Consider the following 17,528-nt stretch of genomic DNA (forward strand, 5'->3'; position numbering starts at 1 on the left):
GTCTGTCAGCAGAAAGTATTGTCAAAGTCTGATAACAGTCTAATTTTTGTTTTTTGTGTTAAGTGGCTTTCTCTTTCTGCCTAAATGTTCAAAAGATTTTTTTTTCTTTGTTTACAGAAGACCAGTAGTTTTACTAAAATATGTCCTGGTATTGACCATTCTGGGTCAGTTTTTCTAGGTATACAGTATGCCCTTTAAATATATAGTTTCATGTATTTTGAAAAAATTTCAGCAAAGTTTCTTGAATTCTAGTTTCTAGTATTTATTCTACTCCATTGATGTGATTTCCTTTGAGGACTCCTGTATAAACATTTGTTGAATCTTGTTTGCCTATCTTTTCTCTCGCTTTATTGTAAATCCTCATCTTATTTTTCATTTTTTTGGTTATTACAGTTTTCATCCTATTTACCTGCTTTTAGTCTTAAAGCATTATACTTTGTTTTATCTACTCTTTAATATCTTCTAGTTAGTTTTCACTTCTGAAGTGATTTTTCTTTTTTTTCTAATTCTTTCCTGAATTCTGTCACCTTATTTCTAATTCTCATTGATTTCATATGTTTAATCATTTAAAAAATTTCTCTCAGTCATTTTGCATTAGTAATTTATATTTTCATCTGTTGGTGAACATATCTTTTGGGTATGTTTTCATTTTCTGTTGCAATGTTATTCTGTCTCTTACTCTTTTTTTCCTCAAAATAACTTCACATGTGATCTGATTACAGTCTTTTCTGTTGCTCATTTTTATATGAAATTAGTTTTCTTTAATTGGTAGGAGGGAAGTATGGGCCAGGATAGCTTTTTGTCATGGCTCTAGAGCTTTTCTGTTACTTTCATGAAATTAAACAAATATGTTATCTCATTCTTTGTGAGCGCTCTTGTCCTTCTTCCTCTTTTCCACTTTTATCTGGATCTTTTTCCTTTGTCCCTTCATTCTTGTTGTTGTCAATTTGCAATGAATCTCAGCAATTTTTTCTCACTGTGGTCTTCATCTTGGAAGGAGGGTGTTTCTTTAGCTGATTAGTTTAGAACTGTGCTATCCAGGGGGTTCCAGTGGCTACTTAATGTTAAATTTAAGTAAATTAAATTTAAGTAAAATTAAACATTTGATTCCTCCTTTGCATTAGTCATGTAGCAAGTGCTTAATAGTCGTACGTGGCTAGTGGCTACTATAATGAGCACTGTTGATATAACGTCATCATCATGACAGAAAGTTCTGTTAGACAATGATGGTTTAAAGTGTGCTCACTTCTTTTCAGACTTTATTGTAGACTCTTTGCACTCACGTGCCAATTGCCATGTGCAGAAAAATCCCTGTATTTCACCTAAGCTTCTAAACTTGGCCTGCTATGCCTTTCATTGAGGATGTAATACAGTTTTGGAATTTTTGTCCTGTTAAGTCCATCAGACGTTGTGCTTCCTTCTGCTCTCTCTGGCATAGATGCTTATGCCACACTAGTTTTGTAGTTATAAGTGGTTTGTTCCTGTTTGCTTGTATTTTGGTCTTTGTGGGGTGCCTTGTCCTCTAATTTTGTTGTGGATGTTGTGAATGGGTTTTGCTATTCTTTGCTATTTCATGGGGGGAGTATATTAGTCAGGGTTCTGTAAAGAAACAGAACCAACAGAGGGGAGAAAGAAAGATCTGAAGGCCTGAGGGCCAGGAGCGCTGAGGGCAGAACAGTGTCCCAGTTCAGTCAGGCGAAAGGCAGGAATTCTTCCTTCTGCCTTTTTTATTCTCTGCAGGCCTTCAATGGATTGGGTGATATGCCCACCCACATTGGAGGGAGTGCAAACTGCCTTTTGGAGTCCACTTATTTGAATGCTAATTTTGTCTGGAAACACCCTCAGACACACCCAGAAATAATGTTTAGCCAAATATCTGTGCACTCTCTGATCCAATCTACTTGACACATACAGAACCCTCGCAGAGAGATTTGGGGGAGTTTCACAAGCTACACTGCAAGCACTGCCATCTTCTAAAATCCCCCCTTTTTTGTCTTTCAGATTCTTTTCTCTCCATAATCTTTGTAATTAACTTTATGTAATTCTGTAGCTTCTGTTTTTTCCCCTCCTCTAAAACCTAAAAATGCTTCCCTTCTTTCATTTAGTATTTCTTCACTGTCAAATTAGTCACATTATTAGCTGGCAGAACAAACTTGGTCATGCTATTTGGTTTCGTTCCACCTTTAGTTGAACCATTTTAAAAATGAGGAAACTGGACTCAGGTTTGTTTTTTCACAGAGGAACCTCATCAGTGTTATCTGTTCATATTAGTAGTATCTAATATTTAAACAGTAAACTTATTCATGATCTTTTCAATACAGAATCCTGCTCTTAAATAGAGTAGAGATGAAATTATTAGTAGTGCAACTTAATTCATTCTCAGATTAAAAAAGTTTGGTCCCCTAAAGGATATTTTTTCCCTTGAGATTTATCTGTTTGTTATTCTTTACTCCATTAGCTATGTACCTGAGAGTGATTATCATACCTGAGTCAGTCTTATACTGTGTTTATTCCAGGCTATACAGTTGGTTCTCATTTCTGAACAATCTGCAGTTATTTGCAGTTATTGACTAAAGGTCTGAGGCATAGGTTTTCTTGGTCTATTGTTCTTTTAATGCTTGAGTTTAATGTATAAGGGAAGGGATTGTGTACATTTCATTGCAGACAGTCTCTGAAGTAATTTTTAGATACAAGGAAGTAGCTCTATTTCTGTGAGTCATCATTCTGTGTTATATAGTGCTGGGTAGAGGTTTAATTTTTTAGATAGAGATTTATGACTTTTAGAAAGCTGCAAAAAGTGAATTGTAAAGAATTTTAGATTTGCTATAATTTCTAGTATATATATTGAAATTTGGAGCTTGAGATAAAAATATAGGTAACTGTGGTTGATAAAGTTTTCCTAAAATCTCATGATTTTCAATGAGAGATAGAGTTCTTTTTAGTCATTTTTAAAGTGTAAGCTGACATTTTTTTTCCCCTCAGCTCCCGATAAAAACAGGACAACAGAACACACATACCAAAGTCAGTACCGAACACAACAAGGAATGTCTTATCAATATTTCCAAATATAAGTTTTCTTTGGTTATAAGCGGCCTCACCACTATCTTAAAGAATGTTAACAATATGGTGAGTATTTGCATTACTGTTTTATGGGGGAATTTATTTTGGTTTGCTTATTGATTGAAAAATTTGGAGCAGCATATTTTGAAGTACAGTCATTTTCTGTGGACTCTGGATATAAACATTCATCTTAATTTGTGGATGAGCACAGGTAACCTTTTAACTTTGGTTTGAGTTTTTGATTCTTTCCCTTGGATACTTCTCTTGTTTGTAACCCTATCTACTTTTCCATTTTTCTGGAATTAGGATTTCATACAGATTTTGTCAAATATGAGTTGACCATAGTAGTCTGTTAAAATATTTCCCTTAGCTTCTCATTTGAATATTATCAGATTGTCCTAGTTCTAAGTAGATGATAAATGAAATATGACTTTGTAGTCCTAATATGTGAGATTGCTTTTGTGAAGATACTGTTTTACTTCCTTCCACCTATAACCTGTGACAGATTCTATAGTAGTTAGAGAACCCACATTGAAAGTATTCCTCAAATATCAATTTGATCAAGTAATTTCACTGTCTGAAGCTTATAATTGCTTCTTTTTCCCCCTGTTTTATAAAGTCTGTTTACATTACTTAGACTTCAGGGTACTCCAGCTTATTTTCTCTTTGTACCTTTGAACATATTATTTCTTCTATCTTTCTCAGGTATTTCCTTCCTTTATGTCAATTCCTTTGTAAAATCTCCTTCATACTCAGTTGAAAACAGCTGATCTGGATATTTCTTGCTCTGCGTGTTTTGAGCACTTATAATGACAATTTGTGTTGTTTATATTGAGCTATGAAACTGAGTTCTGTTTGTGAATTGTAAAAATCAGTACCATTTTCATAGTCATATCATCTTCAGAGTGTTTTCTTTTCAAAAAGTTGATTGGAAAATACCCCAGACTTACCAAATTGGTAAACTGGAAGTATGGGCAATCATTTGCCTTACAAAGATATTTTCTCTTTATGGAAAAAAATTGACTTTTTGAAAAAAGCAGAACCTTTTATAAACATGTAAAAGTGATTTACAGAAATGCACTGAACATTTTCTGGAGCTCTTCTGTTGCAGTGTGTGGGGCATAGCAGTAGGATTTTGTTTATATAAATAAGTGGCCATGTTCCCAGTCAGACTGAAAATGTTTTAATATTTGGAATCTTCTTTGAAAAAACAAAAACAGTATTGGCATTCATTTAGTGCTTATTGAGTAAACTGAATTGTGGAAACCATAGTCTCTTGTCAATAAATAGTGTAGTATTTGATTTAAGGATAGTGAATGCTTAAAATTCACTATAATTGGTATTACAGTATTTTGTTGCTATAAGAATTTAGGCTTTGATTATTCTGTCCATTAAAGTGTTGTTAAATGTTCAAGATTCTGCTAAAGATCTATATGTGTGTCTAAATGCTGGATATTTTTAAAGTATAAACCAGAATATCTTTTACTGTCATAAGACTAATGGCACACTGTAGTAAATGCCAGCATTTTTGTTTGTCTTTATTTTGTGTGAGCATTAGGATAAAATCAAAAATAATAGATTTAAATCTAGTATAATCTGGGAGATGAAAATGAAAGACTATTGACTTTCTTGATCCTTAGTCCCTCACTTTTCAGATGTGCTCATTTGTAGTGGAGAGTGAAACCAACTTTTAGTGTTCTGAATATCTTTTCTTTTAGAGAATATTTGGAGAAGCTGCTGAAAAAAATTTGTATCTCTCTCAGTTGATTATATTGGATACACTGGAAAAATGTCTTGCTGGGGTAAGTAAATCTGTTCTTAAATAGGCAGGTTTTGTGAATTTGGTTTTGAGAATGATCTGATATACTGAAGCATAGGTATGGACCAGGACAGTCATGGATTTTTTTGCCTAAGACATATGAATATGAATTTTAGTAACAGTTGGCTGGGTGGCATAGACAGGTTTTCAAGAGAAAATTATTTTCTCATCTTTTGTAAATTAAATAAATATTAAGTTTACTATAAAGTGTTAAGCTTGAGTCACATACCTTTCAGTTTCTTTAGAAAAGATTTTATGGAAAAGTTACTTTTTGAATTAATTAATTTCTCTAGTTGGTTAGGCCTGTGGCATTGCTTTGCTGTCAAAGAATATGATGTGAAAGACCAAGAGTAATCTTGTTTCCCCCATATGAATCTGATTTTAATATTTTACTTTTCCAATCTATATAAAATAGAACTTAGAAAATTAAAGCTGTAACTATTACTGATAAATCCTACCTTAAGAACACTTATTATGTAAATACGAACATGTAAAATAGATATGTGGAGGAGTAATTGGATACAAAACAGTTCTTTCTCACATTTCCTCTAAATAGTTATCTCAGAGTTTTCAACCATGACTTAATTAGAATTTTTTAAAAAATATTTCTGTTGTATAAAGCATAATGTTTCTGTACTTTACCAGCTTTAATTCTCCCTGGAATTAGGTAGGAGTTTATGTAAATAATAAATTTAATACCTCCATATTAAAGATTTGTCTATTCAGTATGTACTGGGGTTAACTTATTTCTTACAATCTCTCTCCCTTTGACACATCTTTTGCTTTTATTCAGAATTGCCTCTCTCTTCCATGTATTACAGTTTTTTTCTATAATCAACCTAGATGGGAAGGGACTTTGATACATGAAGACTGACTGGTTGAGAAAAGAGAGAATGGTCAGAAGTGTTAAAGGCAGGAATACGGCAGGGAGTCGGGAAGAATAATTACATTCACAAATGATGTATCCTTAGGGAAGACAAATATTTAATATGTAGGCCACAAAACCTAAGCATAATGTTTTAAACCCTTTTATTGACCCTTGTCCATATTCCAGAATTGTGAGACAGTGCTTATAAATTTTCTCTTCAGACTGAGGGTGAGCTAGTTCTGTTCTAGCTTTGTGTTATCTATTAATTTGTGATGTGCTGTTGCCTTTTGTAAAATGGAGTGAAGGAACAAAAGAACTGTTTAATATTAAGGATGATGGAATTTTGAAGGTGGACAATTTTTTCAATTTCTCTTGAATCAGTTCTTTGTAGTGGTCTTACTACTGTGATTGTAAATACTAATATACCAGTGACACCCATGTTTGAAGGAGGATAGGATGGTTTATTGCCTCTTCAGTTTTACAGCTTTTCTCCATTAGCGTTTGTAATTGAAAGGTAAGGAGAGGTATTTAGGAGAATAATTGCTGGTATTATTGGCTCCTGTTTAGTTTGATGCTCTTTGGACATAGCCTTATTGAAACTCTACTAAGTGGTCATGATATGACTTGTATAATGCATAAAATATATATTATCTTGCTCTGCTCTACTACTGAAAATGTGTAAATGGTTTCCATTAAGTTTATAATTAAATAATACTATTCCTATTATTGAATAATTGTGTTTTCTAAAATTGTCTCCAGTTATTTTGTGGCTTTCTCTTGATTTTCATTTTTAGATCAAAGTATATTGAGGCAGTTTAAGAAGAACTGAGCCTACAAGTACATGTTTATTATATAAGTAGTTGAAATAGCTAAATGAAAGTGAACAAATACGAGTATGATGAATAAAACAAAAATTTTGTGGGTAGAATTTGAGGAATCTTAAATATTTTTGTTCTTGTATATTGAACACTTCTATAATTTTTATTTATTAATTGGAATTAGTTTCAATATCTGTATTATTTGATTAGCCCATAAATACGAAAGCATTGTAACTCAGATTTTGCAGGTAGTTTGTTTATTTACTGTCCATACATTTCAGTGTATTTGCACCTGAAAGCCCTTGGATTGCAGTTATAGATAGGCATCTTTTGTTTGTTTTTTGAGGGGAGAGGTAACTAGGTTTATTCATTTATTTATTTTTAGAGGAGGTACTGGGGATTGAACCTAGGACCTTGTGCATACTAAGCAAGCACTCTACCACTTGAGCTATACCCTCCCCCAGGATTGTGGTTATAGAGTTGAGCATAGTACATACACCCTTTTAGGAAAATTTGTTCTTTGTTATCATGCTTGGTATTATCAAAACTGTCATTCATACAAGGATACTAAAACTGTTAGGTGAAATATTGATGTGGGACAGTGTATCTGCAGGGTAGTTTTACCCATTTGTTAATTGTAGTGATTTACTCTACGAAGCAGAGTTCTCAGTGTTACACCAAAGTTATGAAACTTGGTGTCATTAACAGTGGGACCTCCTGGCATTATGTACTCCTGATGTGATGTAACTTTAGTGACTTACCTAACGTGTTTAACCTGAATCTAATCAGACCATTAGGTTTAGGTTCCAGCTTAACAGAAAAATATAGTAACTAGAGCAAGTTACCTCACTAAGACATAATCAGATCAACAATATGGAACATTTTGTAAGGCAACTGGCCATTTTCTTTAAAAAAAACAATGTTATGGGAAATAGAAATGATGTATATGGAGTGTGAAGGGGAAATAGTTTTAGAATAAAGAGACTAAAGTAATGTAATAATCATGCTGTAATCTATGAGCCATTTTTGGGGCCTGGTTGAGTAAAACAAGCTATGAAAGACAGGGGCAGTTGTGGAAATTTGAATACAAATTGGGTGTTAGCTGGTATGAGGGAATTGTTTATTTTTTCTTGGTGTGATGATTGTATTGAAGTTGGAGAATGTCCTTATTTGTAAGAAATGCTGAAGTATGTAGAGGCGGAGTTATGATGTTCAACCGAAACAAAATGACTTGTAATGAGTAATAGCTATCTGTTTTGGTCAGTCTGCCTAAAGGTGGGTATAATTGCCTGTCTAGGAATTAATTTGGATGTTGAGACAGATGACACAATGCTCTCAGTGAATATAAGTAAAGTTTATTTGGGACTTAAAATAAACTAGATATTCCCAGGAGAGGGAGGGCTTATGTAGGAATTTAATTAATGGGGGAGCAAGCAGAAATAGGGGAGCTGAGGAGGATGAATGTGGAGGCCTGGGCTTTTATTGTGATTAAGAGGTAAAAAAATGGAACCATCCTCTTTATTAGACTAACCATAGGTAAATATGGCAAACGGGATGAAATATTAACAATTGTGGAATATAGGTGGTGAGTATATGGGTGTTCATTATTCTATTCAATTCATATGTGTGTTTGAAATTTTTCATAATAGAAAATATTTACATTTAAATTTAAGAAAGTTTTAGAGTTATGTGATTATTTCCATTTTAGCAACCAAAGGACACAATGAGGTTAGATGAAACAATGCTGGTCAAACAGTTGCTGCCAGAAATCTGCCATTTTCTTCACACCTGTCGTGAAGGAAACCAACATGCAGCTGAACTTCGGAATTCTGCCTCTGGGGTTTTATTTTCTCTCAGTTGTAACAACTTCAATGCAGTCTTCAGTCGCATTTCTACCAGGTTAGTGTATAAATCTGCATAGGACTATTGTAAGTAATAGAAATGTTACCTACATAAAAATAAAAATTTGACAGAAATGAGTTTAACCTGGGCTTTTGTTGGAATTTTATGCATTGATTTCTTTGAAATTTTTATTACGTAATATTGTGATGTTGGTGGGCACAATTAAATAAGTACTGTTATAAACTTGAAAGCCTAAATTTTAGGAAAAAATATCACCTAACCAGTCTTTTTTTTTTTTTTTAAACACTAGGTATGAATTTTTGGTTTGCCTTTTTAACATATTATTCCTTTAATTAAATTAGCCTATCAGATAGAATAATTGATGAGTAGTCAGAATTCTAATGATCTTTCAGTTCTGATTCTTATCACAAGATTCTCAGTTACAAAAACAAAAGCACCAGCAATCTGGAAGCACAAGGAAGTGATTAATTGCAAAGTAGAATTTTCTAGAAAGTAGATTGTGTTTTAAGTGTATGAATTGTAAAAGCTCCCATTTGTTGAGCATGTACAACATATGCTATGTGGTTTTATCCTCTGAGTATCTCTGAAATGTAGGTGATACTTTCCCCATTTTACAGGTAAGCAAACTAATACTCAAAGAAGTAATCAAAGTAATATGCCAGATAGTGGAGAACCCAAACTTTCTAAGTCAGACTGGCTTCAGAGTCTGTTTCATTATACCAGGCTGCTTCCCTATACTTCTATTTTAGCCATATTTTGATGAAATCCTTTTTATAATATGCACTCCTGTGCTTTAAAATTATATAATTTAAGCTTATACTGATGATTAGAAATCATCACATGATCATTTGTTGTGATATGCTACAGATGGAGAAATTGGTGTCCATAGTGCTATATGGAATAGGATGGTAGCAAGTAACTCTGGAACCTAATTTTATGCAAATGATTTGCCTTTCTCATGCAGGTAGAGTCAAATGGGTCCTTAATTATGACTGGGAATTATAAATCACCTAGTGATTCAGTGGATCAAGACTAATACAGAATATAGAAAACCAATTTTCTTTGCTTATTGGTTACCTGCATCTTTTGGTTTGTCTGTGTTGTGTGAACAGTGGACTTCCATTAGTCAGTTCAGTTCATTCTTAATGTGACAGATGTGAATGAGAACGTACATCATAATTTGAGAATTTGTGCTATGGTGTTCGGGGGGAATTGGCTGACTATAAAATCCTGCAATCTTTTTAATAAAAAAATGACATTTCTGTAATCATGATGATGCTAGGCAGCAACATTCTTTGACAAGCTTTCATTAGAATTCCTGATACAAAGAAAATTAAAATTTTATTTAATGGTATAATATGATTGATAATGTTGGGTAATGTTTGTACAGTAAAATAATGTGTTCATGAAATCTTTTGAGTGATAACATTTCATATTCTGAGTAATAACACACTGGTTGATATAGCAAGGTGACAAACACCTAGGTGTAGCAGGAGGCGTGAAAATTATAAAAAAACAAAAAACAAAAAACACCTCCTTCTTTGTTTAAGTGACTGCTAGTCTTATTGTTAGAAATCTTACATTGAAGGTAGAAAATGATCAAATGAATAAAATCATTTTTTAGTTTATCCAAGCATGAATTGCTTTAATAAAGCACAGCAAATGTGCCACCTCTGAAAACTCTAAAATTCTTCTAGTCACCAAAGGTTTTATTTTGCAGCATTAGCACGTGTAAAAATAGACAACTTTTGTGTATTTCCTGAATCTAGTTCACTGTTTCCAGAATAGAAGTTAAGTATCTCCAGAATAAGCCAGTTTCTGTAGCTTTCAGGGGACAGACTGCTCAGAAATGAGATCTATGAAATTCATGTTTTAGACAAGTGCATTTGCTCTTTCCTTTAGCTTGTGCTAGAAATAGGAGCTGATCTTATTAGAGGGCCACTCATCTAAAAGACCATTATGATGGCTTAATGTAGAGGGGATTATCTTATGACACTACTGTCAGAGCATTAGGTGACTTAAAATATGCAAGAGACCAGAATGGAAGTTCTTTCTGAAGATTGATTTTATACCTAGTATGTAATAGATAAGTCAATGTCATGAAAATTTGTTGTGCTTGACTGTTCTACCTGTCCACAGATATTTCTCTTTTAGAATTACCATTAGCTTAAGATATTTCTGTCCTTTGTTCTTCTTTAAGGGAATAATACGAGTTACAGATCTTAAGATAACTTTTTTATTCTGCTGAAGTACACCATGTTCTGTGGCTCATATTACTCTTTTATGTAGAAGATTAGCTTCTTTCTCCACAGAATTACTATACAAGGCAGTGGATCTAATTGTTTTGTAGTGGGAGGGTCCTTAGGAATATCTAATTTGACATATCACCAGAAGCAGAAGACTCAGTGCCTTTGAAAGTTCTATTTGATTCTTTTACACATCTGCTAGGGTTTTTTTTTTTTTTTTAATGGTTTCTTATTCTTTTTAATAGTTTAAAATTTCTTCCTATATGTCTAATTATTTAAAACATACTTATTTTATATTCTCTTTAAGATTGTTAAATGATTTCATATGTTTGTATGTGCCAACTCTCATTCATAGTAAATTGTTTCTGTTTTGTAAACTTTGATTGCAGATTTATCTTTTAGTGCAGTCTGTATTTTCTTTGGGAATCTCATGTAGCCTGGGGCTGTGGGAGTAGTCTCGTGATGGTTTGCATTTGCTTTTGCAAAGTGTCCAGTTGTAGACCTATATTTTTGTTAATTTCCCAGCCCTAGATTGTATGGGTAATACAAATGTGGGCCTCAAACCCTTATGAAGTGTCAGCCCTGGGTGACTTTTTCCTGTACCAAAGCTTAGGCAGAGCAGAGAGACTTCTTATGCTGGTAGTTTTTTTTTTTTTCCTCCCTCTCTTTCCTCTGTCTCTCTGTGTCTCTTTCTTTTTTGGGAAGTTTTTTTAGCCATGTTTTATGCAGGGGCCCTGGTTCTGCTTCCTGAATTATTAAAGTATAAAGCTTTGTATCCAGTCCCATGTAGATGTTAACCCCAAACCCCTAGGTTAAGGAGAGAAAAAAAAAGTTAACCAACACTCACTCTTCCTTTGTTGGCCAGATCATGCCTTCAAAACTATCTCTGGTTTTCAGTTTCCTTTACATTTCTAGACTTGGATGGGTAGATAGTATTTGTTTCACTTTATTTTTGTACATTTTAAATATCTTTTTGTTGTTCAGTTTACCTAGTCTTTCTAGATATTTTAGTGGTAGGTTTTCCGCTTCATTTCTTTTGCCCAAACAACCCATTTATTTGATTTCTCTGCTTTATAAATGACATTTAAGCTTCACAAAATGCCCCTTCCCTATGAACTAGACTATAAAGAGAAATAGACTTTTCTTCCATTTTTTTCACAATCACAAGAGTTAGCTTTTCAAAAGTTAGTGTTGCTGATTTACTAAGTTGTTTCCTAAGGAGTCATATTCCATATTTTTAGGCTCTTTGCAGCAGTTGTGGAATTTTTAGCATGTAAATCAGTTTTTAGGACCTTCTCATTTCCAGTGTGAACTGCTAAGCTTTTCTCACCCTGATGATAAGAACATTAGTGTAAGTGCTTAGGATAGTTTTAATGTTAGCTGTACATCTGTAAGCTAAAGTGAGTGAAAGAGGAATTTGAGAAGGAAGAAATAGCATTGATTTCATTATTTAGTAACTGAAGGTTTAGTGTGATGATTAATGTCAATTTTTAATATATTAAAATTGTTACAGTTTGAGCTAATATTACAAATAAGGTAATGTAGTTTGTGCTTCTTCACCACCTCTCCCTCTGCATTTGTGAAAATTAGTAATTCCATTCTGTTGCTTACATTTTCTTAATATCTATTAATTGAAATAATCATGCCTCATTAGGAAACACACTTTGGTAAATTAGCAGTACCAATTTTTGAAAAGCTAACCTCTGGTGGTTAATGAAAAATAAACTTTAACCTCTTTATTTAGACTTCAGTAAATTTGTCAGTTTAAAAACTTCTGTATTTTTGTTGTGTTAAATTTTTCTACATTTTTGGTAACTTCATATTTAATAAGAGGGAAATTTGGGGTTTAGAAAGATTCTTGTCATTACAAGCTTAAATTCTACTGTGAGAGGAGGGATATTAATCAAATAATCACATAAACACATGTACAGACTGTGAAAAGTGCCGTGAAGAAGGGCTTACTCTTTTTTAATACAAAGTAAGTATAGCCTGTGAATGTAGATAAAATAGCATTCGTGTTTCTGAAGACTAATTGATGTGAATAGAAGTTAATGAAATTTGTCTTTAACTTACAATTTGAAATATAATTATGTTATAGAAAAATTTTAAAAATACACGTAGCAGGGAGAAAGTATTTCAGATACCCATACATCTCTTACTGTGCTTTGTCAGTTATCAGCATGCTGATTCTTTTTTTTTTTTTATTGAGTAACTGTGTATTTAAGGTGTACAATATGATGATTTGACATACATTGTGAAGTTTACTAGGTTATCATGGTTTCTTTCATCATATCCCCTGTATCAGTTATGTTCCATTATATCTTCATAAGAAAAATTTATTCTCTTACTTTTATATGTGTATTTTCTCTTAAAAACTCATCTTTACAGTGAGAAGAATCTGTTGAATTCAGAATTTTGGACTATCCTGTGATTTCAGTTGATAAATTATTTTTGGTTTTTACTTTTTAGGTTACAGGAATTAACTGTTTGTTCAGAAGACAATGTTGATGTTCATGATATAGAATTGTTACAGTATATCAATGTGGATTGTGCAAAATTAAAACGACTCCTGAAGGGTACGTTCAAATTTATGATATATCTGAAATTAATCAATGTGGGTGAAAAACCAGAATTTTGAATTTATTAATTATATTGTGTTGAGCTAGGACATCAAAATGGATTTTATAATGCAAATGTTTTTGTGAAATGGGCAGTGATACTTTATGGTTCAGTAATTTTTGAACCCTTGAAAACAATACAGTAGAGAGAAAATGAGTATCTTAAATCCTGGCAATGGAAAGTTTTGCTCAGCTACAATTTTTGCTTTTAATAAAGACAATCTAAGAATGCTGTTATTTAATTTTTCTAGAATTCCATCTCTTAAGGATAGCTGTAAGTTACAGAAGGTGTTTGTTTTGCTGTTGCAGTGCTAAAAGTAGATGGTTTAGCAGGATATAAAAGTTTCATTACAGAATGGAGCCAGAAGACTGTGCTCTTACAATGAAAGGAGAAACTGAGTTAGGCATCTCATTTCTGACATTCTGTGTTCGGATCTGTTACTGACTGACTGACTTTACAGCATTACAAAGTCTTTTACTCTTTCAGTGACTAGTTTTGCTTCTTTGTAGAACATGTCAATAGTAGTCACACATGAGGATATTATAATGTGTGATTTTAAGGCTTTGGAAAGTGCTTTACATGATTATGTTCATTGAAATAAACTATCAGAAGAAACTGAGAGAACTTTTGTGATAAGCAGTAATGTATTAATATAAATTAAGTATCAGTAAGTATTATTAATAAGCTGAGTATAAATACCTAAATTCATTTCACAAAAATTGTTTTAGTTTTATGTAATGTTGGATTCTAGCTAATTTAAATGTGAAACCTTATAGTAAATGATTTTCACTTTTTTTTACTTTGTATATTGATTAAAGAATTGTCAATAATGTTTTTTAATGTCTGACCTAAGAGGAAATTTAGTTGTATTAACTTTGAAAACCTCAATAGTTCTGCAGTGTAATTTTCAAAGTACCTTGTTTGGTTTTCTATGGTGAAAGGAATGGAAACTTCCTGTAATAGGAATAGTAAAAGTAGTAATGTGTTTTAAATTGAGTTCAGCAGCATTTGTTGAGAAACTATTCAAGAAACCATGCTAAGTGCTAGGCTTACAAAGGTTAATAAAATATTGAATCTCTCCCTATGGAGCATATGGAGTAGTTTATGGCAAGTGTATTATTATCAGATTATTTGCAAAGCAATGTGACAGAGACAGACAGAGTAGAATAAAGTGAGAGAAGTATGTATGTATGTGTTTGGGGGTGGGAGATGTTAAAAGGAAAAGAGCAAGATATGGAGGTACAAGAGTAGGTCAGGTCATATTAATAAAAACATAGTAATGTTTGTGGCACTTTCAGTATGTGCCCAACATTATGCTATGCAGTTTACATGCTTTTTCTTTTCGTCCTCAAAATAATTCTGTGAAACAGATAATTATTATTACCATCCCCTGTATAGATAAGGAAACTGAGGCTTAAGTAACATTTCCAAGGTCATATCACTAGGGAGTGGCAGGACAAAGATTCAGTTCACATCTGCCCATTTCTAGAGCCAGAGTACTTTACTGCTACCCTGTTTTGCTTATGGGCTGTAAGGCTTTAATTAGTGGCCGTGGGAAGTGATGCAAAGGCTTTTGGGTGGGAATTACCTTGATCAGTATTTTACTTTGGATGTACCACTTTACTTGAAATTTGCAGGATGATTTGATAGAAAGTTACATGAACTTCTGGAACCTAGTTGTTTAGTAACGTGAGTGAGAAATAAGGGTAGTAGAAGTCTGGATAGAATGTGGTAATTTGATATGGTATTTAGGAAGTAGAATACATGGCCTTTGAGTAGAATACATTGCATAGTTTTTGGTGATTGATTTAGGTATGTGAGGTTAAAGGGAAGTATCACCTAGTATTACAGAGCAAGCTGCTGAAAGTGGGAAAGGAAGGGTTGATAGGGGAAAAGAGAGCGGCCAGGAAAATAAATTCAGTTCTAGATCTATTGAGTTTTAGGTATCAGTAGGATATCCAAGCAGAAACATATAGAACTGGCGTAATAAAATGTTTATGTATTGGAATTGAGAATAAATTACTGTGTATAACACATTTAAGATGTCATAAAGGTAAAGTAGATGAATACAGGAAGGCAAAAGGATTGAGAGCACTGTGAAGTGTAATGCTATTATTTGGAAATCAAAGAAGGGTTAGAGCAAAGAAGGTTGGAAGATATATTTTAAAACTGACTTGAAGAGCAAGGTACTCATTTGCAAGTCCAGAAAAAATTGACTTTTAAAAGATTATTTAGACAATTTTATAGCTTGAAGACTTTATCTTAGAAAGATATTTATATAAATGTAGTAAGTACCTGTATCCTTTCATTAAAAGTCCATAGGGCAAGCTCTCTGCCAAAATAGTTTATAAAAGGAGCATCTTTTCCATATATAAACCTTTTTGTAGATGTAGACAGTAAATTTATAGAAGAGGAAGTTAAAATATCTAATATATCTGGAGAAATGTTTAATCTTGTTTTAAAAATGCAGTCTACTATTTTGAGCAGTCAAATTAGAATAAAAGAAATGAACACATTTAATGGTGGCAAGGATGTGATAAGGGCACATTCATATACTGCTTGGTGGTTGTAGCCTTTGGCCCAACCCTTCTGAAAACTAGTTTGGCAGAATTTATCAAGAACATTAAAAAATCGTCTCTTGGACTGGATAATTCTGTTTCCAGATATTTATGTACTTTAAACAATCAGTAATGTGGAAAGATTTGGATATGAAAAGTATTTATTAGTGTTATTTATAATGGTGAAATATTGGAAATGTCTTAAATGTACGATTGGAAATGTTTAAATAACCAGTGACTTAAATATTCTGAGAGACATCAAAGCATAAAGCCCAATTCAGTCATTTATTAGATCTGTAATCTCATAAACACAGTTGGTTCATTTGTAATATCTGAATGCATTAAGATTTTGAAAGAATTAAATTTATAGGATTGAAAATACCTGGCATGTTGTAATTGTTCAAGTAATAGTTACTATTAAATATAAAGCCATCAAATATATGTATGAGAATTTTTACTGACATGGAAGAAATTGAGAAGACAATGTGAAATTAAAAGAACAGGTTTAATATAGTCTGTCTAATGTCAGTTATGGTAAATATGTTTGCCTTATACATGATATGAAAAGGGAAGGAAGAAAATTCACCGAACTGTTAACTGTGATTGTCCCTGAATGGTAGAATCCTGGATAATGTTTTAAATTTCCCTGAGATTGTTGTGTATTTTTAAGGTTTTCTACAACAACCATGTATTTTATATTTGTACATTTAAAAAAAATACAGTTGTTACTAGAAGCAAAACAAAGAAAAAAACTCACAACAGCCTTTGAAAATCAGGGCTTCTTATTGAGTTTTGTCTTGAGTAGACGTAACCAGTGAGTTTTTGGTTTATATTAATTATCTTTACATTGCTTACAAATAATACTGGAACAAAAGTTTGTATGTAAAAGTAAATTTATTTTTACTAGTAGCTCTGAATTGTATTTGTGTTAACTAATAAATCTAGAATTAATTATGAAACTTTTTTTCCCCAGAAACAGCATTTAAATTTAAAGCCCTAAAGAAGGTTGCACAGTTAGCAGTTATAAATAGCCTGGAAAAAGTAAGTTATAACTTCTATGGTATTAAAGTTTTGTTTATTTTTGGTTATAAATGTTGCTGTCTCTCGTGTTTTGAATCAAAAAGTTATGACTTGAGTGATAATTTCACATTAATTTTTAGGAAAAATGCATTGCGATATTCTTGTGAAGGAAGTCAGTAGTTTGTGATATAATTGGAGCCATATGACATTTTATTAGTATATTAAGAAAATAGCACATAAAAACATCTGTTTTGTTATTTGTAGGCATTTTGGAACTGGGTAGAAAATTATCCAGATGAATTTACAAAGCTATACCAGATTCCACAGACTGATATGGCTGGTAAGGATAAGATTGTTTTGTTTTTGTTTTTGTTTTTGTTTTTTAAATTCTTACTTATGAGATAAAAACCTATCATTTCCTAGTTACTTTTGTTATAATGGTGCTTTTAATCATTTCAACATATGTTGAACAACAAAATAGGAAATAGTATTTTCCTCCTATATTTCTGAATTACCCCTAAGCCTTTTTCCTTTCCTTTGAACAAATAAAGTTTGAAATGAAGCTCTGATCTTTAATTAGACTTGTGGGTTGGATATTGATGGCTCTTTGTTATAGAGAAGCACTTTTTGTGCTCTGAGGCTTTATTTTGTATTTAG

At 32.6% G+C, this 17,528-nt stretch overlaps 1 protein-coding gene across 4 annotated transcripts in view; it reads left to right on the plus strand.

Moving 5' to 3' along the window:
- The window catches only part of NF1 (neurofibromin 1), a 224,956-nt gene that overhangs the window by 47,347 nt on the left and 160,081 nt on the right, over positions 1-17,528 (plus strand). For all 4 annotated transcript variants that reach the window (XM_031468338.2, XM_031468339.2, XM_064495894.1 and 1 more), the window contains exons 2-7: positions 2,983-3,126; positions 4,779-4,862; positions 8,274-8,464; positions 13,144-13,250; positions 16,825-16,892; positions 17,136-17,211. In XM_031468338.2, the coding sequence (XP_031324198.1) occupies positions 2,983-3,126; positions 4,779-4,862; positions 8,274-8,464; positions 13,144-13,250; positions 16,825-16,892; positions 17,136-17,211 (670 nt within the window). The remainder of the gene's footprint in view (positions 1-2,982; positions 3,127-4,778; positions 4,863-8,273; positions 8,465-13,143; positions 13,251-16,824; positions 16,893-17,135; positions 17,212-17,528) is intronic.

The sequence above is a fragment of the Camelus dromedarius genome, chromosome 16, assembly GCF_036321535.1.
Source record: "Camelus dromedarius isolate mCamDro1 chromosome 16, mCamDro1.pat, whole genome shotgun sequence".
NCBI lineage: Eukaryota > Metazoa > Chordata > Mammalia > Artiodactyla > Camelidae > Camelus > Camelus dromedarius.